Below are 27,158 nucleotides of genomic sequence, written 5' to 3' on the forward strand. Positions count from 1 at the left end.
CCTCTATAACAAATCAGCTGATACTGTAATAGCAAAGTACAAGACCAAAGGACTAAAGATGTAATTGTGGAGGAAAAATAAGGCTGGAAATATATAAAATCAGAGGCTAACTGCTGGAATATTGAACCTTACAACTCTCATATGAAGGAACACCTGACATCCCTCCTAAAATCTCATATTGACTGTAATGAGTCATAAAGTTGAAAGAAAATCTTCTAATTGATGAAAAAGAAGACATTTTATTCCTGTTTTCAATTTTATATAAAAACTTATCTTTTTATTTGATAATATTATTTATTGCATTATGAAGAGATGATCAAAAAATATCCAGGCATAAAAATTTAAGAAATGCATCCTGCAGTTAATTAATAAAAAAAAAAAAACTCTGCTATTTTTCTGAATTTTGTGATATTAGTGGCATTTCTCAGCCTTTTAGAATTTGTAATTTGTTGTGATATCTTTTCAATGTTCTGAATAGCTATTCACTTTTTTACTTAATTTTTTTGTATTTATAACTACATGTTCTTTTTCTTAAAGAGGGCCCTCCCACACTATAGAAACTTCTGGCCTCATAAAACCTGCATTTATTCCTGTGTTCTCTCTTGTGCTACCATATTCACTACAAAGAACCGGTAGAGTACCCTTCAATTTGCAAGGCAAAGTCCTTGGATCTTCAAAGTCAACCAAACTGAAATCACATGAAACTTCTATTTTCAGTAACAGTACTCCTCCTCTCTCTTCAGTAGGTACGATGAGGTAGAAGGAGACCAGAATTTTGGCCGATAGAACTGCTCACCTGATCTTGACAATGACAAAGACTGCCAGCCTCTCAGGCTGGGACAGTCTCATCAGTCAACCTGTGCTTGAACTATTAGCACTGTCAGCTTCCTCTTATGAGATGACAGTTCAAGGGTAGCTTTCCTCACCCACTGGAACTCCTTCAGTCAAAAGAGCAAAACACTTAATCAGAAGGAGGGGCAGGAAAGCATATCTCTGGCAACAGAACTGGCCCCATCTACTTTCAGTCTATGAAGCTTCTTACACTAATTTCTGCATGACTGTGAAAGTGATGCTCATCAAAAGTCCTCGACTTGCTGGTACAAGAGCTGGGGCGGGGCTTGCGTCCTCGACCTTGGAAGGGAGTGGTTGTGATGCCAGGAATAGGAGGGGTACAACAACTTTGCCCAAATATTCTCACACATGAAGTCTGATTAAAAATAACAACAATAAACATGTGCCCATATTTGTTTATACATGTATTATCTTTGCAGGATGAGCAGAAATGAATGGCTGGCTGAGGATATTAGAAATGAAAGCTACCTATTAAGTTTTGCCCTCACTCGGGAACAGGAGGAAGACTGTAATGGACTATCTTCTGGGGTTGTGAGGATTATTTAGATCTGAAAGCAGAGTTGTAATTTTTTGACCCTAATGGAAGTAAAGTAGATGTCTAGAGAGTATCATATAACCCCTGGTATTATTAAAAATAGCAAGTATTTACATAATTTGAAGAGAAATCACAGTGTAAGTTGAAACTTGTAGAGGTTCTGATAGCTTATATGGTGTTATTTCTGTAAACATTCACAAAAATCTATTCTGTTGATGGATTTTAAACATTTGGTGCTTATACAGTTATTCTGTTATTTTGAAAATAAAAAGCTGGGGGTGCCTCAGTAGGTTAAATGTCAACTCTTGATTTTGGCTCAGGTCAGGATCTCCAGGTTGTGGAATTGAGCCCTGCGTTGGGCTCTGAGCTCAGAGGGGAGTCTGCTTGAGCCTTTCTCTCCCTGTCCCTCTGCCCCTCCGCCTGCACTCACTTGCTTGTTCACTCTCTCACAGATAAGTAAATAAATCTTTAAAAAAATATAAAGAGCTGAAAATTTTCACAAGTTTCTATTTCTCTGAAAGGTCATGATAGTTTATCACTATCAGGAGCCCTATCACCCGTATGCCTTAGTTTTATTTTTATCTGCTACAGAAAGAACAAAGATCCCATTTGGGGTGAAACAAGGGAAAAACATCTCAATTGACCTTCCCCTAAGTCCTTTTTTCTTTACCTCCACTTCTAAATCACCAAGAGAATTAAAAATGTGCCTGCTGGCCACTTAAATTAATGAAACTGCTAATGTCTGATGCAGGTTCATCACCTCCATATGTTCTAGATACATATATGAATAGATGCACACCTGCCCTGAATGTCAGTGTAATCATGTAAATCAAGGATTGGCTTTAAAATCCTTATTCCCGGAAACCTGAGTTAAGAAATATTGAAGAGATATGGAACATGAACAACCTGCCCTTTGGCCTCAAGATCAGACACAGAGTTGTCTGATTAAAAATAAACTCTTAATTTTTTTTAAAGAAATTTGTCTTTACTGTTAAAGGGGGTCCTTGTTGGCCTGCTTTACAGCTCTATGATTTCCTTTAAAGCAAGACCACTGTAGAAGAGGCATATAGTTCCATTCTCTATTTCTTATCTCATTTCAGCCAGTTGGTTATATTTATTAGCTTTGATGCTTTCTCTGAAACTGTTGTTTTCAACTAGGGGTAATTTTGTTCGCTGGGACAATTGACAATATCTGGAGACATTTTTGACTGGGGGATCAGGTGAGGTGTTGCAACTAGCATCTAGTAGGTAAAGACCAGAGATGCTGCTAAATGATCCTACAATGCACAGGACAGCCACCAAAACAAAGAATTATCTGGCCTGAATTAACAATAATGCAGAGTTTGAGAAAATCTGGTCTAAAACAGTACACGTGAAGTAGAAAAAGTGAAATCTTTTTGATGATGGTTTGTTGAAAAAGTTTTATAAGCAACCTGAGAATGCATCCCTTCTACCATGAGCTCCTAAGTCTTTTGTCATTTTATTTAGTGGCTACATCAACTGGCTCAAGTAAAACAGGTTCTGATTGCTGAACCCTATTTTCATTTTCACTGAGAAAGAGAAATGGCTTGGGGTGGACATCTTCACCTCTGCTTGCTCTTCTATGATGGAGTAATTTAGTGGTTTTAGGAGAATCACATAGGTGTAAAATCTGCCATACGTTAGGGCAAGTAAGTGTATCTGTAATTTTTATAATTTCCATAAGACAACTAGAGGTCTGACATCCCCTGATTTTGTTGTTATGCAAAAATTCTTATCTATAGTTATTAAGTAAATATTGGTGTTTCAATTAGTAATACTACCTTATAGATTAAGCTCAACACAGAAATAACCAATGGCATTATTGAACAATTTTTTGCAGTTCGTATGGATGACTGAAAGTAACTTTGTGGAATTGACAGGAGTGTTTATGGAATAAATTATTTATTATGGAATAAATAATCACTGTTAATGTTGGAGGGATTTTGACTGAATTAATCTAAGTGTTTTTGAATTAAAGATCTATCATTGATCTGGAAAATTGTACAACCATACTCATCCCTTTGTATATGTCTCTCCACTATGCTTAGACGTTGAAGAAAACCTAGTTTATTTGAATTCTGGAACCACTTCTGAATTTCACAACTACAGTGGGGATCAGAAGAAAACTAGAAAGATAGTCATAGCACCAGAAATTGGTCCTATAATAAAGAAACTAAATAAATGAGCATTATTCATCCTATGTCTATAACAGTGATAATGAAGTTACTTAGAGTATGGAAGATGTCATAAAGGACAGGGGTAAACTAGTATCTGTTCCTTTAGAAAACAGAGAGCAAAAGGAAGTGAATGATTTATAAATTAGAAGGGGTTATTTCCTGAGAGTGGGTTGGTCAAATATTGTAACATGTTACTGAAGGAAAAATCATAAGCCTCTTTTTTAGAGTTTTTAAAAACCTGAACATTGAACTTATGTTCAATAGTTTAGATATTCTTTTTATTATAGCCTGTGTCAGTTTCCAATGGCTACTGTAACAGATTAACACTAACTGGTTGGCTCTAGCCAATAGAAATTATTCTCTCACAGTTCCAGAGTCCAGAAGTCTGGAAACAGTATCTTTGGGCCACAAATCAAGGTGTCGGTCAGGTCAGAGGTGGTAGGGAAGAATTCTTACTTTGCTTCTTTTAGCCCATGTTCCTTGGTTTGTGACCACATCACTCCAGTCCTCAAAGCCAGCATCTTCAAATCTCTTTTTTGCTATCTTCTCATTACCTTTTGTGTGTGTGTGTGTGTGTGTGTGCACATGCACACACTAATGTGTGAAATTTCCCTCTGTCTTTTTTTTATTTTAATTTATTTATTTGAAAGACAGAGATCACAAGTAGGCAGAGAGGCAGGCAGAGATAGAGGAGGAAGCAGGCTCCCCACTGAGCAGAGAGCCCGAGGCGGGGCTCGAATCCAGGACCCTGGGATCATAACCTGAGCCGAAGGCAGAGGCTTTAACCCACTGAGCCACCCAGGAGCCCCACCCTCTGTCTTTCTTTTACAATAATTTGGGAGATGGCATTTAGGGCCCATCTGAATTATCCAGGATAATTTCGCCATCTCAAAATCCTTGACACATTTGCTAAGACCGTTTTTCCAAATAAGGTAACAGTTAATGGGTTTCAAGGATTAGGATTTACAATTTTTTTTTTTCAGGAGGGGGAATGTTTTTGTTTGTTTGTTTGTTTGTTTGTTTTTAACCAGCCACACAAACTGAGGGATAAACTGGTTCCCTGCTTCATGGGTACCTTCCAGTACTGGGATTTTGTGATCCAAAGATTGTAACTTTTGAAAATTTGCTTCATCCCTCCCTGAGACTTGGTTTTCTCACTTATGAAATGAGCCTAATAATGATATTTAGGCCAGTAAGATTGTTACAAAGATTAAATGACTTAATACAATTAAAATATTTAGAAGAGTCACTGTTATATAAGAAGTACTCAGTAAGTGTCAGCTATCAGTACTTGTTGGTGCTGTTTGTGTTGATATTATCAATATTATAAAAAAGAAGGATTATGTGAGAAGATAATTGGGTACTTGCAGGTGGCCTATGATATAATCCACATTTCTTTACTGTTCCTTTATTTTGCTTTGACAAATTTAATGAAGGTGAGTCACAAAAGTAAAATGGTGACTTAGTGTCTACAGAATGTGTTTAATCTGCTTCTTGGAGTTCATTTAACTTTTTCTACAATAGGGATGGACTAAGTTAACCCCCAAGGTGAGAGGTCAACTCAGAAACCAGTCTTACAGAAGTTTCCATCAAGAATGATAGCTTTAGGAATAGCAGAGATGTAGTATTCTCTCACAGAAGAAATTATTCTATACTCTTGAAAATGTTTGAGTCACTTTTTCAACTAAAGGACATAGGTAAAATCTCAAATTTTTAGATTGTAAGAGAAATCCTTTCCTGCTAAGTTCGAGTACCACCCTTAATAACTTGGCTTATTTAATATCAGTCTCCCATTCAAGTTGGCCTTCCTACCTCTAATACTTTACGTTGTCCTTCGCCCCTCCCCACCTCCATCATTACTGTAGTGTAAGAACATCTAATTTGTTAGTAATAGTTAGTAATAAAACAACATATTGTCTACAAAACGTTTCCTAGCCAAAGTTATTACCAGGTTTTCTAGTGACATTCTATGTTCTCACACACATTAGGTGTCATTATTTTGAAGAAGGAACCACTGGGCATAGTGCAGTACTTGGTAGGGGACATAATTTCTTCCAGGGGCTATATTAGGCCACTGAAAGAGACAATGACAGGCCAGACTAAAAAATAATATTAATTTGTTTTCCATTATTAATATGATTTTTTAAAAATAAAATTTCAAATGTCAAGGGGATTCCAATGGGAATATTTTCATTTTTCTCTGTGCATTTCACCAAGAAATAACCCTATATAAGCTCAAGTGCAATGGCAATCTGTAGACCTTTTGACATTTGAAATATTATTGGGTTAAATAATATGAAATGGCTGTTTTAGTAGGTCAAAAAAGGTTGAATGTAGTGGTTTCATATAATACAGAGTAAGCAGACTGTACTTCTGTGAGGAAGGAGCTCAATTTTCCAGAGCTATTAAATGAAAGTAGCTAGATGAAACATTCAAGTATATAAGGAAATTTTTGCATTTTCAAGTTACTGATATTTCTTCCAATAAATATAAACTGGGTCCTGTTTCACATCCTTTACTTTAAAGTCAATGATTATGGGAACATGCATTATTAAAAGAAGGGAAATGAGCGAAAGAAATTCATAGTAGGGAAAGCTAGGTAAACAGAAAACAATGAAAACTGCAGATTGTTACAAACTTTGTAATCATTTCTGTTTGACAATGTTTATCTCTTTAAAGGTTTATCTTCTTACCCATTTTTATTTCATTTTTATGTGTCTCATAAAGTTGGATATCACTCAATGTTTAGCTCTTTGGTGTCGAACATGGAAAGCAGATTGCCCTGGCATTTTTATATACTGTAGGAAAAGAAAGTCATTTTCATTTATTGAGATTTATTATTTGAATATGTTTTCCAATATAGCAAAGCACACCTACAAAATTTAATGTACATGCATATGCAAGTATACTATGCCGGCATAGCATCAGGTAAAATTTTATATTTTCTGTTGGAGAAGATGCAGACACTCAAATAGCTGCACACACTTCTGCCCTCTCAACCCTCCACCCTCTCCCTTAGTGATCAGTGATATGGGGAAAGGTATTATATTTTCCATAAAACCCTCCAAACATCCATTCATCACTTTCTAGGCCAGGAGTTGTTCTGGAATGGTAAGTAGTTGGGAAGATGGAAAAATCTCTAATGGGAGAGATTATTACCTTTGGGGAATGTTGGATGACTCAGGGAAGGAGAATGACTTTAGGGAACAGGCATACAGACCTATTATTATAGGTTTCACTAAGAAGTTAAGTTTTACATTCATATGATTTTTGGTTTTTATGGCAAATATCATGATTTTCTTGTATTAATAAAGTTTCTCTGTGAGAAATTTCACATTAAGCAACACGTCTGCTTGTCATTGATCACCTCCATGAGTTCTCATCAGCCTTTGTTCTATCACAGTCCTCTGATTCTTATAACCTAGTTGGCAATTTCATGTTATACCTTGTAGTAATTGCATTTTGGTTTGGATGTAAATGAGTAAACTGAGACCACCTCATAATTTAAAAAGCAATCTCACTCTGAGTCAACATGTGTACTGCCTACCATTAAAAATGGGGGGAAAAGGGAAATGACTGGTTCAATAATTTATGAAAAATGCTACAGTTTTATTGTTTGTGCATTTTTTTTTTACAACACCTATCACTGTAGCAACCAGGGTACTCAGATGAAAAATTGAATTCGAGCTCAAAAATAATGGGGAGGAATGTCTGTTTTCCATTTCTTTCTTAGTGGTTTGACAGATAAATGTCACAGTGAGTAAAAAGATAGATAAAAGAAAATAAATCAATTAGCTAGCTAATTCATATGATGCTTTCTGTAGTCAAAGAAACCTCACAGATGTTTTGGAAAACTTAAAAAAAAAAACCTGACTTGAACTTCCTTCAAAATTACATGGAAATCAGGGAAATAGGTGAGGGTTGTAGAACTCAAACAAGATTGGTCATGAGTTTGTATCTCTTGAAGCTGGTTGATGCATACATGGGTCCCTTATTCTCATCACTCTACTTTTGCATATATTGGAATTTTTCCATAAGTTTTTTTAACATCCCAGGACTTAACTATTCCCCAGCAGGAGTGTATCCTTTAAATATGGAAACAAGAATGTTCATTTGTGCATGTATACTGCTGGCTCTATATTTCATAAATATTTCCTATTTCCATAAAATTTTGATATCCACATGTTTCTTGCAGTAGCTTACAAAATTTTCAACAAGTAAATGTATTCAATGTTTCTGATCCTACATCCCATACACTATCAGGGTGATTTGTCATGAGAAGACAGAAGTAATAAAAATCATAAATAAAGAAGCAAGAGGGATACCCTTGCTATAGACCAAAGAGAACTGGAAGAATGAAAATTTGGATTCTCAATCCATTTTTTCCCTGAGGCGGCATAAAATTTCCAAAGGCTACCATATCGGATAGTCACTGATTTAGAACTTCAGTGCGGTTTATGAGCTTGCCTTTGTGACGTACCTAGAAAACGTAAAAAAGAAATGAATGGCTTAAAATCATATAAGTGTAGTAGTGGAAGACTGGAATTGACCCAGTTACTCTTATCCCTGCCACTGATTATTATTTAATTGGATGTGAATAGCATTATCAAGCAGTACTTCCTATCTTCCATGATATGTCCATAACATTCATATATTAAGACTGAACTTGTACATACTAGCTTTCAATTATACAAGGAGAGAAAAGTTATTATTTAGGTCCCTGTTTCTGGCTGTTAGTGGTAGAATCTGTCAGAACAAAGCTTTAATCAAACTTTTTTTCATTTTGTGTAACTGTAACAACTTTATCATTAATCAAGAAAAGTTTATCTATACCTAACTAACTTAGTTCCAACGTCAAAAAAATACTATGTATGTATAATTGTAATAGAGATTATTTTATCAGTAGTCTCTATTAGAGTAATACATAAACATTGTTTTGAACTTGTTCTATTATCAGATACCATTTTTCTAAATTTGATTTTGCAATACAATATTCTAGTGCGGCTTGTATATTTTCTTCATTAACACTTTCTTGAGTCTTACTCCACATAGAATTGGCTAATTCTTCTTTTATACCATACTGTAGGCTACAACTTTATTTATTAACAGCACCTGCACCGTGAGTTGCCTTTTTTAGTTACGTTTGTCTCCCCCTACTGGACTCCAAATTTGAGACCAGTAATCCTTTTCAGTGCACAGCAAAATGACAAGCTCTTTGCAGGTTTTTAATAAATATTTGCTGTAAGTAGATTGGCAAATTGAATAAATGTCTTCTGGTGGCTGATATTTTGAGTGAATTTGAGCTTATTTTATTATGTAAGCAGATGACTTTGGCTTTTTCCTATCCCTTTTCTCACATTTCCCGTACCCTTTCACTGGGCCTACACGCAGAAGAGGAAAGTAATTTCCTGTCCTTTCATTGACTTAACCTCTACATTCTTTATGTTTCTGTTTTACCAATATTTAATATATTCATTAATAGATCAAACATCTATTGTGATCAGGGAATCAAATGTTATTGAACGTGCACTGTCCTCCCCCACAACCCTGATTATATTTATCCTTCTAAATCTAGCCTTCTCTTCTATTTTTCTGCCTTATCCCTTTTCTCCCCTGCCCCCATTGCCTGTAAACACCTTCTAGAAGAGTCCTTTTGTTAAAACAAAACAAAAGAAATAGCTTTGATAGCTCCTTTAAGACCCATAGTTCTGAGGTTCCCATGGTAGGAGAGAAATATTTCTATGTTGGAGGATTAAACAGTCTCTTAAATAAGATACAAAGTAGTGCCACAGATAGTGGCAGGCACTGGATTTTGTTGTGGCTTCAATTTGTCAAACACATTGTCCGTTAAAATGTCAGTGGTTTTCCTTCTTTGCTATTGAGCATTTTCTACCCTGTTTTGGTCCAAGAAGACTTAGGAGATCAACTGTTTTCTAGGATCAGGGATATTTGTGTACATTTTCTTTCTAGTCTTCCTAGAATCATGGAAGATGCAGGAATGGTTACATGGTGAATAATTTATATAGTTAATGAATATGCCTCTCTAAAGGGCTCTCAAATAGGTTCAGTTCAGTGTTGAGTGTGGTTAAAGATGCAGGTTGATTATTATTTTTTAGGCAAAGTTTGTGCATCCATAATATCCACCATTACAGGTAATCATTCTTGTTTTCCACTGAGTAACCCAGCTTTCCTTAAAGTCATTTCGAACAGGTTGGCAATTCATAATAAAATCAGATCTGGCCTGTTAGGAATATTTTTTTTTTCCAGAAGTTTTTATTAGAGGGAATCTGTTGATATAAATAGGTCCAAATAAACTTACCAGCCAGGATTCCTTTTTATTTTTAAGATTTTTAGAATGATACTAAATTTCTCAAAAACTTGAATATATTAGCCACCAACACGAGATAAGTATGGGAAGATATCTTCAGCTCCATTTTATAGGTAGAAAATCAATCCAGAGGTTTGTTTCTGATCCTATGGGTCTGTACAGGCTCAGAAATAGATTCTGCCTCTGATGATTGAAACCCGCCAGAACAAGACATCTCTTGGTAACTGGTAAGTGCCAATTTGCTGAGTGAGCTGGTATTATTTAACATTTATCAAGAAGAGATCGAGATACTTGGGCTGAGGAGTTCAGCGTCTTAGCTTTGTGTACCATTTAGTTCATTACTGATAAAAAAATCATGAAGCATATTGGTTTTACTTTGGGAAAACAGATTTTGAGTCTTTAAATCATGATAGAAAATTCTCCTGAGAAAACAAGATAAGAGTATTCAGGAATTTGTATGCATCTATTTTTAGAACAATCATTTAGCTAAGTGGTTGTGTCTTGATAAAAGACGACAAGTGTCCGTCTAATAAATGAGACTAGATTCTAAAAATAGATTTGAATTTCAGGCCTTATATTTTGTCTGTAGAAAACAAACATGCTTTCCTGTCTACTATCTTTAGAAAAGCATAAAGATTTTACTTAATTGTACAAAAAAAAGTGTCTTCAAAATGGAAATGGAAACAGAGCATAGTTTATGATTCTGGTATTCTGCCATTAGCCCAGTTGGTTTTATGTATATGTTACATATTAACTTATTCTATACTATTACTTTAAGAGTACCATGGGCTTGGGGTGCCTGGGTGGCTCAGTGGGTTAGGCCGCTGCCTTCGGCTCAGGTCATGATCTCAGGGTCCTGGGATCGAGTCCCGCATCGGGCTCTCTGCTCAGCGGGGACCCTGCTTCCTCCTCTCTCTCTGCCTGCCTCTCTGTCTACTGTGATCTCTCTCTGTCAAATAAATAAAATCTAAAAAAAAAAAAAAAAAAGAGTACCATGGGCTTAAAAAGGTTTTGGAAAACTGTCTTATTAGCCTCCCTCCCTACCTTGAAAATAAGCCCACTGATAACATTTTCATAACCTCCCTTGGTAACATATCTCATTGTATAGTCATCTTCACTGCAGGTATTTTTATCCCCATATCGAATGTGGATTTTTTTAATGCTACAGTAATTCTATTAGTTTCACTATCTTCACTGAGATTAGAACACGTTGCTTATTTTCTCTGTGCATTTGTGTCTACCAGTTCTTGAGAGAGGAGTGGTGGCCTCCTTTACCCTCAGTGAGAACAAGCTACTATTGCCTCTGGAATTGCATGAACCAGCATGAATCTTAATATATTTTGTCATGCTCTGTTCATGTACTCAGTATACGAGTGAGGCAATGTATAAGTGATTTTTTAAAGGCAACTGTAAAACTGTTTATAAAGAATGGCCTATTTTATTTTAAAACAATGTCAGCTGGTGGTTTCCTATGAGCTATAGAGCGGAACAAAGTAGAAGAAAAGCTGGTCCAAAGATGATAACTTTTTGACCTTTTTCCTTTGTTTCTCTTGGTCTGCCACAGCGGGTAAAGATTTAGGCGGAATGAAGACACTGAGTCACATTTTAGGAAAAGAGGATGAGTTGAATGTCTTCATTCGAGAGCTTCTTGTCCAGAAGGAATTCATCTTGTATAACTTTATAGAGTGTTCTTTTCTATTCTCCTGGCCTCCCCACCACCAAACCTGGGTGTCTCTAGAGGTTAATAAACTATTCTCAAAACTAAATAACACTCGGCCTCTTCGTACCAGAGAGATTTGGGAAGCCGGGATTGGGCATCGGCCATCAATTTAGATCTAGACCAGGTCAATAGCAAATGAAGGCTGCTGTCTTGAAACAGCTGTTCAGTGGCCTCTGTGAAATGAGGTGGTGGCTTCCATCCAGTTTCTGGACAGCTGTCTTCCTCACAGAAGGCCTTGCCACAATTGGCATTAATTGGCTCTCTTGCTCACAGCCTCTCACAAGAAGTTCATTGAAACTTCTCTTTTCTCCCTTCCTCTCTCCTCATCTTCCTTCTCTTCATTTCTGCTTTCTGCTTCATCCTGTTGTCTTTTACCTTTTCCTTTCCTCCTCAGTCTTGCCAGTAGGTGGCCCGGAAACAAAAGAGTAGCAGCAGTTCCTGAGGGAAAAATGCATTAACACCACAGCCTCTGTTTTCTGCCAGGGCTTGCAAAGGGACCTGAGACCAGCTGTTGGGATAGAAAGCTCATACCTCCCACAGAGTCTGCCTTCTCTGCCCCAGCCCTAAGCTGCTTTGCTCAAGGTGTGTCAGAGTTTACTCTGGGGTTGTCTATTTTATCCATGGAGCTTCTTTCATCACAAGGCAGGGAACACGGCTGCGTTTGTAAAATGGATGGGCCCACAGGGAATTCTGAATGATTCAGTAGTGGTAGTACAAACCCTTCATTATAACTCCTCCTTGGGCACAACCAGGAGTTAGTAGAGACAGAAGGTCATGCAGTTTTTGATTCCCTTCTCTGATAGGGACTGCGCTATTTGCAGGGGGGGAGGGGGCGGTGTATGGCAATCATATTCCCAGTCCTGAGCAGACGTTTTTTTATTTATGATCTATTTATTTGACATGTTTTTAATAAAGGAAGAATTAAACTCCATTTTAAAACTATATTTAACAAATTGTTTGAATTACAAGGAATAAAATTCTGTGAAATAAGATTTTTGAAAGATCCACAGCATGAATTATTAACTCCACAGAATTCTTTGGGTTCTCTTTGGCTCCTGCATAAAACAATAACAAGATAGCAGTGATAGCTTCCACCCCTGAAATTTTCAAGTCTGCTCTCGAGTTATCTACCTTCATGTTCTCAGTCTCAGTTTGAGCCAAAAAGTGAAGCAAAGGAACACTTACCATTCATATTCTTATTTCTCCAGCCAGAAGGAAGCAATGGTGGACATGATGCTCTCTTACTATAGAAAAAGACCACAATTAAACAATTTTACAGCAGTTCTGCACTTGCTAAAAAACCCCAAACATTTTGCCCTAAGCTGCCTTTGTTTAAAATTTGAAACCTGTGTACAACGTTGTACAGAGAAATTCAACCAACACGCCACACATTGGTTTGCAATTAGCTGATTACAATGTTGATTGCTAAGAACGCTTATATGGCCAAGAAGATAGCCAAGCCTTTGAAATCACCATATGAAATCTAAACCAGGAGCTTGAATTGGGGCAGTATTAAACAGATGTGAAATCCCAGATATCATTTGCAATTTAGAAGGTAAAATAATTCAGCACAACCACTTTTGGCAAGGGTTTCGATTTTCAGACTATGGCCAGGACCCGCAAAACAGTTATGTAAGAAAAAAGTGAGGTTCAACTTTAGGGAAGATATCCTAGCATGAGCTCTGACTCTATAGCCTTCATAATCCGCATTCTCTCATGTGTATTATGGGATAAATCATTCTCTGTCACCGTATGTGTTATTTATTTATTTATTTTTTTACTTCATGGTTTACTTGAAAACCAAAATGTTGAATAGTGTAAATAATTTGAACAAGCAAACTGTGTGTAAAGAAATACTTCGGAGAAATGTAATTCTAGAATGGACAGATTGTCTAATAGGTAAAGGAATGACTCTCACTTTTGTAATTCATTTATTTATTCGTTTAAAAAAATGATGGAAGAAATCTGAGAAATGATACAAAGAGGTTGGCTATGTGTCTATTTGTCCTTCTGGTTTAAAAAACCCTCAAACACATCTGACTGCCAAAGAAAGAAAGAGAGAAAGAAAGAAGAAACTAAAAGACAAAAAAAAAAAAAAAAGCCTTTCTGATTTATAATCATTTGTAGTTTGGATGTGCCTTGAAGTTTGCATTTAAAAAGAAAACATTTTTCTGATTTTCTACCAATTCCCCTCCTTAGCTTGCCATTTCTAATCATATCTTTCTCCTTGAAAGCAAATGACAAGTGAGGAAGCATTGGTTTATAGCTGCTAACATCTCTGCCTTAAATGAGCACCGCTTTCGTTCAAACAGGTCAAAATGAATGTTTGAAAAGGGGCGAGATTTTAGGGCTTGAACAGTGAGTAGAAACATCATTTCCTGACTCCAGACCTTCTGTCATTGTGGAGTGGGACTTCATCGGGCACTTTACCTCTCCCTTCTACACTAGTTAAAATGCCGTGTGGCCACTTCCCTCTCTTTGTCTTTTTTTCTTCAATAGGGACACTGAGAAGATTCAAAGAATGAATGGAGTAAATGTTATCATGTATCTGAATAATATTCTTTAGGCAACACTGTACACTAGTCACAGGAAAAATATTTTTCTATGTGGTTTATATTCATTTCTCTAAGCTCTGAAATCTCTCAAAATTTAGTCCTTGGAATATAAATCCAAGATTCATAATGGGCTAAACCAATGAGAAAGATGAAGGAATCAGTTTTTTAGGACAGTAGGGAAGGGGCAGGATTGTGTCAATGGGAAGGGCCACATCCAAGGCCAGCCAGGTGTACAGTTCTGGGGCACCCTAGCCATATCATATTGTATGTGAATGGTGCCCCCTAGTGTGGAGGAATGCATACCCTACCCATTGGTCCATTCAGTACATCCTCCTTGAATTTACTCTGTGCCAGGCTTGGTTCTAACTGGTGGAAAACAGGAGCAGAGAAAGCAGATAAGAATCCCTGGCCTCATGAAAACTAAAAGCATTCTCACTATATTTTTTTCTTAAGGCAAACAGAACTGGGCCAACCGAATAAAATACATATATATCCAGAATTTGGTCCATTGGCCTACCATTTAATGACCCCTGCTCTGGGCTTTTAAATTATTTCTGTAATCTTGCAGGTTATAGCCACAGGGACAAATGCAGAAATGTACTGACGACAGGTTCACATCTCTTGCTTAGCTCGTGCTTAATGAGAGCACTGTGTACATAGAAAAGTCAGCTAATTAATTGTCAATTTCAATTCTATATCCTCACCCCAGTGTCTATACTTACTACTCCTTCTTTCAAGAAAACGTAATTACTAGAGGTGATCAGTTAGGTAAGTGAGGAAGGAAAACTAGACTGAGGTGGGGGTCATGGCATTCTGCCAATGCATTGTTTGCTTAAATAGACATTGGTCATGGAGACTTACGACAGAAGCAAGCCATTGAGCAATGTTCAGTGTGGCTCTTGAACCAATTCAAAGTCTGCTCCTAACCACCTACAAATTTAATTAATTTTTTTTTCAAGGAAAAAGGAAGATTCCCCAAAGCTTCAGGTCTCTTAAGGGTTATGCTAACAGAAGTAGGGAAAGTACAGAATTTAAAGAGCTCACTTAATAAAGAAATTTATTTCTCAGTCTTATCGCATCTTAATGCCATTTGATAGAAGGTTTTAATTTAATCTGCATATAGGCAAAATGGAACTAAAAGAAGGTCTGGTCAACTAGCTACTTTCATGGTTGTCTGGAAGATTTTTTTTTTCTTTCTTTTTCACATTGGAAATTTCAGTAACACCAAAAAGAAAACTTGTATTAATTCTCTACAAAAAGCTTTAGAGAAATGCTGTGATGGTACTCAAAGAGTTCAAAAGTTTTCCACCTCACAACTCACTTTGAATATTCTTAAATAAGATTATGACTCAAAAATATTTAAAGAACCTGGATCACAAATCTGACGAGAAACTGTCACATTATAAAGGTATAAAGACCAGATGTAAGCATCCACATCTTCCAAAAAATAGAACAGAGACCATCCCTGAGTACTCTTCCTCTTTTCTACCTGCCTTCCAGAATTCTTTCTTTCCAAAAATCCCTCATAAATGAGTGATAACAATAATCATCATCAGAGGAGAGAGTGTTTCTCTATCAATTTACACATTATATTAAATTACTTTTCCCAAAATCTGGAAGCATTTCCTGAAAACTGTCAAAGGTATTATTTTTTTTTCTCTCTCTCCCTCTCTTTAAATCACAAAGCAAAATTCCACTGTCCCTCTACTCCCCCCCCCCACCTTCAAAAAAAAAAAAAGTTGTCGAGTTTTGCTTTTCTATTCACTGCAGTTCTGGCCAAAGTAAAGCCCTCTTTCTCAATGACGTCAAGATCTTTACCAAGATTAGGCTTTCATTTCTCTATTGCAGCAATTAGCCAGGGAATGTATAAAAGGCTTCAGGGAGACTCACTGGGCTGCAGAGAGAGAGGCACTTTGCACCACAGACAGATAGCACGAAGGAAAAGCCAGAGGGAGTGAGGAAAAGAGGAGTCCGTCGCTCCTGGGGAAGGGAGAGACAGACAGCCTGGGAGAAGGAGAACAGAAAGTGTGTGTAAAACGGAGTAAAGAAGGGGAAAAAAAAACTACCCTTAAAGCACATTTTTAAAAACTCTGGCAATTCAAGAAAGAAACAGGCTACGTTTCTGAACATAGAGACAATGAAAAGCTAAAGAAAATTTTGCAATCTCTGCCACAGTCTCATAGGTGCTTGGAAATGAAAGTAGAACTGCCTGTCTCTAACCGACTCTGAGAGGGGTAACTGGATTAGGGACGGGTGCGCCAGTTTGTGTGTGTGGTTTTTTCTTTTTCTTCTTCTTCTTTTTTTTTTTTAACATCTTAAATCATTAAAAAAAAAAAAAAAAAAAAAAAAGCAGCAGCTCCGAATTGAATGAATTGATGGGCACACTCCAACTGCTGGGCTGGAGAGACTGGACTTGGTCTTGCCATTTCTGCTTCTTTGAAAGAGGAGACAACTTGGGCTTCCTTTTAATTTAGTTTTTCTCCTTCTCCCCCCACCCCCCGGCCTTCCCCTTTATCTCCCCCACCCCCTCTATCACCACCCCCCTTTTAAATAAGAGGGTGAAGGGGAACCAGAGCGCACAAGGGAACTGACTGGGAGGCAGAGAAGATGGGCATCCTCAGCGTAGACTTGCTGATCACACTGCAAATTCTGCCAGTTTTTTTCTCCAACTGCCTCTTCCTGGCACTCTATGACTCGGTCATTCTCCTCAAGCACGTGGTGCTGCTGCTGAGCCGCTCCAAGTCCACTCGCGGGGAGTGGAGGCGCATGCTGACCTCAGAGGGAATGCGCTGCATCTGGAAGAGCTTCCTCCTCGATGCCTACAAGCAGGTGAGCCGCCCCGACAGGGGCTTTTCCCGTGGTCAGCAGGGGCAGGGGCTGGCCAGTGAGGGGCAGCAGGCCGTGGGGAGCCCTGGGCTGGGATCGTGGCGCTGCCTCTGGGAGCCTGGTGGTTATGCTCGAGGGAGCTCCTTCCTGCGCCTTCCACACCTGTCACGCAGGTCAGATTTGGGCGTGACAGGCAGGAAGCTGTAATGACTTGGCGTGACTTAATAACAAGGCATAACTTTCTAACAAGGGTCATTCATGTCTTGGGGCAGTTTTGAAGTGGAAAGTGTTGGTGCTGGTTAAACAATTTGGGGGAAATGTCAGAGAATGTCAGGGGAGGAGAGACTGCTGCATTTTACCTGCTTTTGTCACAAACTGGGATTTTGATGCTTCGCTTGATGAGAGACGTAGGTGTATCAGGAAAGACGGTTCAGCGGTGGGCACTGAAAGGCAAGGGAAAAAAAGAAAATGCTACTCAGAACCCTCAGAGTTGGAAAGATGTAACAAGATGCTCACAGCTAGTGGGATTTGGCATAATAGCCCCCTCATTTCTGGTAGAGGTAAGAGTTAATGAAAGCAGCCCTTTGGCAGCATCCTCCTCTACATGGGCATTTTTGTAATTGAAGAATAGTTAACATACAATGAACAGGTGTACAACATGGTGATTTGACAACTATCTGCATTAAGAAATATTCACCATGATATGTGTGGTTACCATCTGTCACCGTATGAAGTTATTACAAGATTGACTATATTCCCTATGCTACACTTTTCATCCCCATAAATTATTGGACTTGAACCCTTTTGAAGTGGTTATCAGGGACCGAGTCCCAGGTCCTGGGTTACTAGATACCAATTTGCAAAAAAAAAAAAAAAAAAAAAAAAAAGGGCGCTGAGAACTAGCTGTCAGAAATCCAGACTTAAGGGAGAGCACATTTGCTTTCTCAAAAGTAAAACAAGTTGTCCTAGAAAGAGCAGATAAGTCTATGGTTCGTTACTGTCTCAGAACTGTTAGAACACGTGTTTTGAGCTCTAGAGCAGTGGCCTCACTTAGGGGCAGAACTCGTGTCTCAGGGCGGCTTCCCAAGACCTGAGTTGATGAGCTTTGTTTCTAATAATACTTACTGACAGCCCAGACTTTTGGTTGCTTGGAGATGTCGGTAGGACATCCCCAACTCAGATCTCAAGGGGCAAAGGGGAATTGGTTCTTTGTTGGTTGTCCCTCTGCCCCTACCCACGTGACTTCTAAAGATCTCTGGGCTTAATTAAGAAGAATGGACTCAGTTGGCAAAAGTTGCCGTCAAAGTAGACAATCTTGGTTTTCCCTAAGTGTATTGGGAGACCTTGTCTGAGATGCCAGGGAAGGGAATTTGAGAGGCTATGGAAGCCAGTGAAGTGGTACATTATAGACAAGTGACACCTCAGAAACATAGTGAAAGCTCAAAATCAGAGAGGGGGACAGGAATGAGTCCTCCATCAATAAATTCTAGAAAAATAAATCCATGCATGAGGAAAGGAATAGAAGTAACATCTAGTCACAAGGAATCCGGAGTAATTGAGCAAACAAGTGCTCAAGAGGGAAATATTAATGAATTTGGGGCATTTTACTATATTGCATATCTTTGTTATCAAAAGTCACCTGCCAAAGGTCTTCATGTGTTGTCCTAAAGGCCAGAGAATAGTAAGAGCTCTTGGTAGTATATCTCCTTTATAATAATAGGAAACATTAATCTCCTTTCTGTTATGTATGTTGGGCAAAGGGGAGTCAAGGGAGGGAGATACCAAGATGATCATTTCAGTCCCACAAATGTATCATTGAATGTGGAATTCTTAGGTTTTGATTTGGGAGTAAAGACTTTGAAAGAGGGTGGAGAATGCACATGTATACCAGGCACAGTATTAGCATGTTCCCTCATCTATATCTGGATTTTATAGTTGTTAGGAAGATAACATGGCCATGCCAGTGGCTTGAACTCAGAATATTAAACTCTTACTTCTTTGAAAGATAATAGACTTTTTGCCTTTTAATGAAAGTCACCACTTGGGAGAATTTTACTTATATGTATATATGCTTATATAAATATCTCACATAAAATATGGGGTCTGTGCTGTTACCACAAATATTGAGAGTGTTTCTTCTCTTAGGCAGCTTATTGGAATAAAAAGGGAAAAACAAACAAATGCCTCATCAATAAACTTCATTATATTTTTTTGCTTATATATAGTGTTCCATGTGTTGCAATTTTTTGTGATGCATATTCCAAGAAATTGACAAGGAAAAGTGATTTTTCTTTTTTCTTTCTTTCTTTCTTTCTTTCTTTCTGCAGATGGTTTATATATTCTTCTTTATTATTTCTATTGATTAGTGACCAAGTTCACAACTGTTGTTATTATGTATGCTTTTTTTGATTTATATATTAGATACCATGAGAAGAAGCAACTCAAGAACCCATATATCCAGAGACAAGACTGGATTGGGAGAATAGAATAGAAACGTTGTGGACACAGCTTGCCTTGATTTTTAGGTCTCCTTCTGTCTCCCCAGTATGACAAGGTGGTGGTGGCTCTGGTGGCATTTAAGGGTCATGCCGAATCTCTGAAACAGGTTGAATCACCTCCTTGACTGCTGTTGTCCTCTGCGACACTGTCTTTGGGTGCCGCCAGTCTATGGCCATGCTGGAGGAGGCTCTGTGTGAGATGGCACCACACTATTTCACAATCCTGACTTGCATTATTTGGAGGTTGCCACCTGCAGAAGCAGAGTTTTCCTGGCTGAGGGGTTGGCGCACCTGTGATATGTCAGGCATGTCCTTTCTAATTCCCTTTGTTGAAGGTCAGATATTTGGGAAGATATTTAGAGATAGTGCAGTCAAAGTGCTAGCCTTGTATTTGGCTCCTACAGGAAGCCACAGGGAAATCAACAGAACAAAATAAAACAATCCTCTACATGAAAATATTGAATGGGCTTTAAAATTAACTCCGTAGGGAAACCTTTAAAGATAACTTGCGCTCGGTTAGAGGGAGTTCTGTGCATGGTGTTGATGAAAAAGAAAGTCTACAGAAACTTGCGGAAACTCGTGACAGAGGCGAACACCCGAAGTGTGTTCTTTAAGTTTTCCTAATCTGTGTCATTGCATCTTAACACTGTATCCTTGTGCTGGTGCTCCAAGACTCAGAAATGCAACCAAAAGCAAACTACCGTGCCTGGGAGCCTGGCTTCCACCTAAATGAAGTGTAAAAGTAAACACACAGTATAGATGCTGACAAGCAGTTTAGCTTCTGAGTGGTTAATATTGCAGTAGCACAGAAAACATATTCATTTGAACATATAATTTTGGTTTTGAAGGGTCTCTAACATCCTCCTCCTCTTCACTCCCCTCAGACCTTTTGACACTAGTTTCTACAGTGGAAAATAGCCCTTTTAGGAGAGAAACAGTCCCAAAAGAAGAGAAAGGAGGCCACAGCTAGAGCTTGTCCTTCACTTGGATAAAACAGTAGGAAGTGATAGAGCTCAGAGCTCTGTTTTCAAGGTACAGATCAAAAAGAGAATGACCAAAAGAGAATCGAACTCAGAGTAAGTAGCTCCCTCATTCTTCAACTCTGGTTTATTTGGCCAATTTGAATGTAAATGTGTAAATCACTGCCTAATAATTGTTTGGCCATGTTTATAAGGACGCTGATGTAGTCTGGTCATTATGTCAAAGAATTCGAAATTTCGTGATGGTTGATAAAGCCATTCCAGGGATTTGGGTAGCAAGAAGGATGTGTAAATATTGTTCTGCCACCCCCTCCCCCATTTTTATCATTTGCCTTACTTCCTTTCATGAGACGAGGTGATATTTTCTCCAGAACCCTTTCTCAGGCCGGGGGGTGAAGGTGGGGGAACAAGGTTAGTAGTATATGCTCTATTTCCAGCTTCTGCTTCATGAATGGTTCTTTTTTTCCCTTGCCCTGCATTTCACAGTCCACATGCTAAAGCAGTATTATCTTTTTCTCCATGCACTGAACACAGGAATACCATCATCAAGGGAGTCAAATTTTATATGCCATATATTTACACTCTTGTTCATGTTTATAAATATGACTATCACATTTGTGCTCTGCCTAGAGATGCCCCCTGTTGTAAAAATGCAACCCTTTATTTACCTCCCTTGTTGGTGTTGTGTTGATGCTGATTACACAAACATAAGAAAGGACAACTGTAATAGCGCAGATGAGAGAGATAAAGTCAGTGATGACGATATTACATTTTACGTATGTCCTTTCTGATCCTTGCAAAATAAAGGGACCCTTTGGGAACATCGGAACTTCAAGACCAATTAGTGGAAATGATGTTTCTTGTGTTTGGGCATTAAATACTGGGCAGGGTTCTCTTTAGAGCAGCTCATGCTGGCAGGGAAAGAGGTACCGACCTAATTACTCTTCCGCAAGAGTAAAAAATGCCTTTTGAATGCCTCTTTGGCAAATATGTCTCATTAAGGACAAAAACCAAACACAAACCCTCTAAGAAGGAGAAATTAAGATGATAGGTAACTTGTGGCCAGGAGACTTTCTGTGCCACTGTGGGAAATTAAAACAAAGTTTGGGAGTACCAGGGGATAACTTGTTTTTGTTGAGCTCCTTTCCTGCAGCCTAAATGTTATTATGGGATGAACTTTATTTTCTTCATCATTCTGGCTCTTTGTCAAGGAATGCTTTGCTCCTGGGGAAAGCAAAGAATCTTCCATCATTGGAGACAGTGGTGATTCTCCCATTCCATCTCAGCAGGGCATATAACTGAACAAACCAAGAAACTCTTCATTTGAAACTCTGGTCATAATAAGAATTTAATTGCCACAGAGATCAAATGGAAAGATGAGAAATGACATTGGTCTCATATGGCAGTTGAGGAAGGACAATAATGTCCTTTTAAAAGATTTATTTTTTTTAGGTTAAAAGGAACTTTCATTTTTTTAAATTTCTAAAGTTTATTTTTTCTTTATCATTCCTAAGTTGTCATCAGCAGGTTTTAATAAAATGAACAAACTTTACAATTAGTAGATGAGATTTACAAAAGCAGACTATTGGTGTACTCACTTTGGGACTCACAAATAATGGGTGTGGAGTTCCTCCCCCTCCCCATAGGTTTGTTATTATCATTAATATCACATTTTCTCTAACCTAGTCATCCTCATGAACAAGATGTCTGCTTATGACCTTCCAATCTTCAGTAGGGTCCCACGGCTGCTTAGCAAAATAAAGAAGATTGGCTACTTTCACTTCATACACACATCAGCAGAGATCATCAAGAACAGATTGATAGTATTTAGTGTTGATTATGGCAGAACTCTACAATAGGGCTCCAGGATTCACATTTCCAAATTATCTGACTCAGTGAACATATCCATCACCCAAACACAGTTATGTTCTTTGCAGGTCAAGATTATTATTAAGTGTAAAATTCTTTATTGACAGCTACTCTTAGGATTATAACAGCTACCATTCATTCAGTGATATCATTCAACAAAATTTTCAGCTTAACAAAATGTTAACCCTGCCCCTAGCACTAACACACACACACACACACACACACACACACACACACACACACACCAGGCATTATGCATTTGGTACCTTTTTTAATTTTTAATTTTAGAGTGAATATATTATAGTTTTTTGAAATTTTCTGAGGTAGATTAGTCTGTATTTTGAAAAAAATTATGTGGCTGAACTATGTGTCACCAAGAAGAAGGAGGAACTGCTTTAACTTTCCAAGAAAATTAACTACAGGTAATGAGAGTCACCTGTGACTGAAGCATCAGATTAGATTGTTTAGTTTGAATGATCAAGAATAATGCAAAGATCAGCAGTTCTGCTTAGGTGAGAGTTCGGGGCATCAGAGGTCTTTAAAATGACTCCAACAAGCAGATGGTTGTTTTCACCTCCCAAGAACCTACAAGTCTACACTCTAGAGATGATTTTTCTCCTGTGTGTGGGCTGCTCACTCGACAAGAAGTCACTACAACAGCTCATGGGTTTAGACTGGTCTGGATGCCTTAGATCTTTATATCACAGTATATCGAGGAACACAGCACAATACCATTGAAAGCAGCCCTCCTAGAATTGTTACCTGTATTTTAAGTGGGAAAAACCTAACAAGAAGGTAATGGTAATGCTACCCACTGCTTAGACCTACAAAGAAGTACAAGAAGTACTCATAGATTAAAAGGTTTATAATACCTTTAAAATGTGTATCTTTAAATTGTCAGTATATTTTAATACCTCAGAGAAGAGTGAGGTATTATTTTACCCCCTATAAAACAATCCAGCTGAAAGTGGCTTGTTAGATTTCTCCATCTAGTGTAACTTGCAAATTAACCAAGAAAATTAATATAAATAAAGCAACTTTCTCCCTGATAGTAACTGAAAACAAATGTACTTATTTAAATCACATGAACAGCTTCCTTTCCTAAGAAAGAAGGTTGTTCTAAAATTTTTTAGAAAAAAAGAATCGTATTGTTTTAAATCTGCATCGCTAGGATTTTTCAGAACGGAAAGGAAAAACTTCTTTATTTCTTTCTCTACAGTTAAAATGAGTTATGCATTCACATTAGATAGAAGCTTCTGAATAAAAGCCCTTGAGTATTTTACATCAGTTTGGATTGTTGAGTCTTTAACAATTTCCTTCTAAGTGACTTCAATTACTAGCAGTGTTATGTGTGGTTGTATTTATACGAAGGGAATAAGTCGATCCAGTTGGAAATGTTTTGTAATATTAAGTATAGTGTATAAAAATCAATTGGGCTGTCGTAAGTTGTCCCTAATGTTATTGGCTTTGATTAAACCATTCTAGGGGAAGATCCGATTGTGTTAATTCAAACTGAAGTAATTGGTTCTTTTATGTTGCCAGCTTTTTATTATCAGTTTACAGATCCAAAGGCCCACAAACTTTCCTTCAGTCTGTGTTCAACTGTCTAAACTACTTGCAAAGGGGCACGGAGAGTAATTTTCTTGCATACCTTCTTCTATACCTGTCTGGATATTTTATAGTTCAGAGGAGCTTGTTAATGGAATACATGATAGATGGCTAAATGGTTTGTGATTTCCTAGATAAAAACAAGAAAACCATACCAAACCAAAAACATGTGAAAAATGAGGAACTAAGAGAATTGTGGAATAATTGCATGTTTTTGTTATTTTGTTTGTTTTATGGAAATGGTGAGGTTCTAGTTGTAGGAACCTGAAAGTAAGCAGCAGCTTGAGAAACCTCTAGGAAGGACATCATGTTGAGAAGAGCTCAAGTTACTTTTAAGGGTAATCTTTTTTTTTTTAAACGTAGAATTTACCAGAAAGGCGGTATGCTGTTTCACATGTTTACTCGGCATTTGATGATGGAACCTATAAGTGCACAATGATTTGTAGTGTACAAGAGCTTATTTTATATGTTATAACCCAATAACTGTCCAAGGAAGGCAGGTACCATTATCACCATTTTACAGCTGGAAAACGTGAGACACCAAAGAGGTGAAGTGGGAGTAGCCCATTTCAGTAAATAGCAGAGCCCGAGTTTTCCACCTCTGGCCCGAAATACACCTCATTGGTATTGTTGTCCATTGGTTGAAATTAAATGAATTAGCTTCATGCAAGAATATAAAGGTCTTTCCTATGTGTTTTAGAATTCAAAAGTGGGAATTCAGAAGGAGGTAGCTAAATTTCACAAATCTGTTAATTTCTCTTAAAGTAGACCATTTGTTTTTAACTTTTAAAATGAAGTCAATTAATCATTTGTTATATGATGTGTGCTAACCATTGACAGCAAAGTAAGGATAGGAAAGAATATCGGCGTCAATGTAATGATGAAGAGAGTTAACTGAGATGCTTTTGAGGATGAAACAACTAATCTCAGTAACTATACAGAATGAAAAACTTCTACTCTTTTTAGGCTTTTTTTTCTACAATACCTGCCATGGTGTCTCTTTACTTAAATCAATATAGATTTATTACATCCTGTGAAGGAAATGCCACATTTGATTAAAGCCCGTTGTCTTTGTATAGAGTGAAATGGAGTGACAATGCATTTCATAGGGTATTCTCTCCCTCTTTTCTTTTTTTTCACCACCAGGTGAAATTGGGTGAAGATGCCCCCAATTCCAGTGTGGTACACGTCGCCAATGCTGAAGGAAGTGACAACAGTAGAAATGGTGCCCAGGTGAAGATGGTTGATGGAGCCGAGTGCCACCTTCTTGACTTTGCCAGCCCTGAGCGCCCACTGGTGGTCAACTTTGGCTCAGCCACTTGACCTCCTTTTACTAGCCAGCTGCCAGCCTTCAGCAAACTGGTGGAAGAGTTCTCATCAGTGGCTGACTTCCTGTTGGTCTACATTGATGAGGCTCATCCTTCAGATGGTTGGGCAGTGCCTGGTGAATCTTCTTTGTCTTTTGAAGTGAAGAAGCACCGGAACCAGGAAGACCGATGTGCAGCAGCCCACCAGCTTCTGGAGCATTTCTCCTTGCCGCCCCAGTGCCGAGTTGTGGCTGACCGCATGGACAATAATGCCAATGTAGCTTACGGGGTAGCCTTTGAACGTGTGTGTATTGTGCAGAGACAGAAAATTGCTTATCTGGGAGGAAAGGGCCCTTTCTGCTACAACCTTCAAGAAGTCCGGCGTTGGCTGGAGAAGAATTTCAGCAAAAGATGAAATCTAGATTAGCTGGTTAAAGGTATGATTGTAAAGGAGTTTTGTTTTTGTTTTTGTTTTTTAAATTATGTAAAGGAAAGGAAACTAAGAACTGAATCCACTATTTCCACCAAGCCCCATTGTCTTGCTGAAAGTTAGGAATTTACATGTCAGAAGAACATAGACATCTAACATCTCCATATTCCTTTTACCACTGGAATGGCATTTGGCTAAGTAGTAGCTAGCCCCAGCACATCTCCTCCTAATGAAAAGCCTGAATGAAAAGATCCCAAGATGGAGAGGAAGAAACGCTGTTTCAACATGTGTTCATTCTGCCTTGGGAAAGAAGTAATACAGCTGATGCATGCTTTGGGACTTGAAGAAAAGACTTACCTGAATAACTACTATGTTAGGGAACTGTTGTCCTTATTAGTATAAGGAGTATTGCCTATGCTTTATTCAGCACGGATAGAGCCCATCTGGAAAGTTCCCAAATATTTACGTATAAAGAGTCCTTGAGCCCAGTTCTTGTGGTTAAGGCTTTTATGTTTAACAATGTTCGAGTAGTTTCTGCTGTTCTAGTTTCTAGCCATGTGGTGCTCTATGCCAGTCTAAACATCCCAGAACTCACAGGTGTATTTGCAGATATCAAGGATGATCCCTACCTGGAGGTTTAGGATGATTATCTGAAATCTGAGGGTTCCTTTCTAGGTGAGTGGGGAAAGCCCTAGAAGGAAATCCAACTGACAAGCTAGGGACAGGAAGCAGAAAGATGAGGAGGCTTCACAGAGTTTCACCTTGAAGCTATAGGGAATGGGACTAATTTGTTAGTCACAGAAACATGGAAACATAAAACATACATGGGTCAGAAAAAGAAGCAACTTAATTGAAATCAGCATGGAGAATATGCATATGAAATCAATGAATTTATCATATATTCCTCAATTGAGGGAGAAAGGGGGATGGAAAGGAGAAAAAAAAAACCCCACGCTTCATTATTTTTAATTATGAGGGTTTTTTGTTAGAAATAATTACTTTCTGAAATAGGTCTGTGGTATGTATATTTTCAGCGGGGGAAATATACCGCATGATACTGATTTAATGTAAAACCAGTAGGTCCAGTGGTTCTGGTCTGTCCCTCTCCATTCTTACAATTCTGATGTGGCCCCATTCATTTTTGGTCTCAGTCTCCTTAACGGATGCCGAGCTGGGGAGTACATTCTTCATAATATACTCTTGATACTATATATAAATATATTCTCAGCTGCTGTGGGAGGTAGGTGCCCTGGCCATTCAGCTGTAGCACTGTTCTCCTCCCAGAGTGAGTGAACTATAATGAATAGTAAGTGCAAATAAACAAGATTTCTTCAGTTACAAAATAGAGGAAGAAAAAGTTAGTTTGAGACAATTCTCATTAATAATTTTGGAGTCTTTGATAGAGACAACCCTCAGTGGCTTGGAATGTGGCAAAATGGAATTCCCATTTAC

At 38.1% G+C, this 27,158-nt stretch overlaps 1 protein-coding gene across 1 annotated transcript in view; it reads left to right on the forward strand.

The window, feature by feature from the left end:
- Positions 1-26,465, forward strand: part of DIO2 (iodothyronine deiodinase 2) — a 76,882-nt gene extending 50,417 nt beyond the window's left edge. The window contains 3 exon segments of the mRNA XM_032344801.1: positions 16,744-17,017; positions 25,116-25,686; positions 25,689-26,465. Coding sequence (XP_032200692.1) covers positions 16,796-17,017; positions 25,116-25,686; positions 25,689-25,711 — 816 coding nt within the window. The 5' untranslated portion in view covers positions 16,744-16,795 and the 3' untranslated portion in view covers positions 25,712-26,465.
- Positions 26,466-27,158: the final 693 nt, after the last annotated feature.

This window comes from Mustela erminea, chromosome 5 (assembly GCF_009829155.1).
Source record: "Mustela erminea isolate mMusErm1 chromosome 5, mMusErm1.Pri, whole genome shotgun sequence".
NCBI classification, from domain to species: domain Eukaryota; kingdom Metazoa; phylum Chordata; class Mammalia; order Carnivora; family Mustelidae; genus Mustela; species Mustela erminea.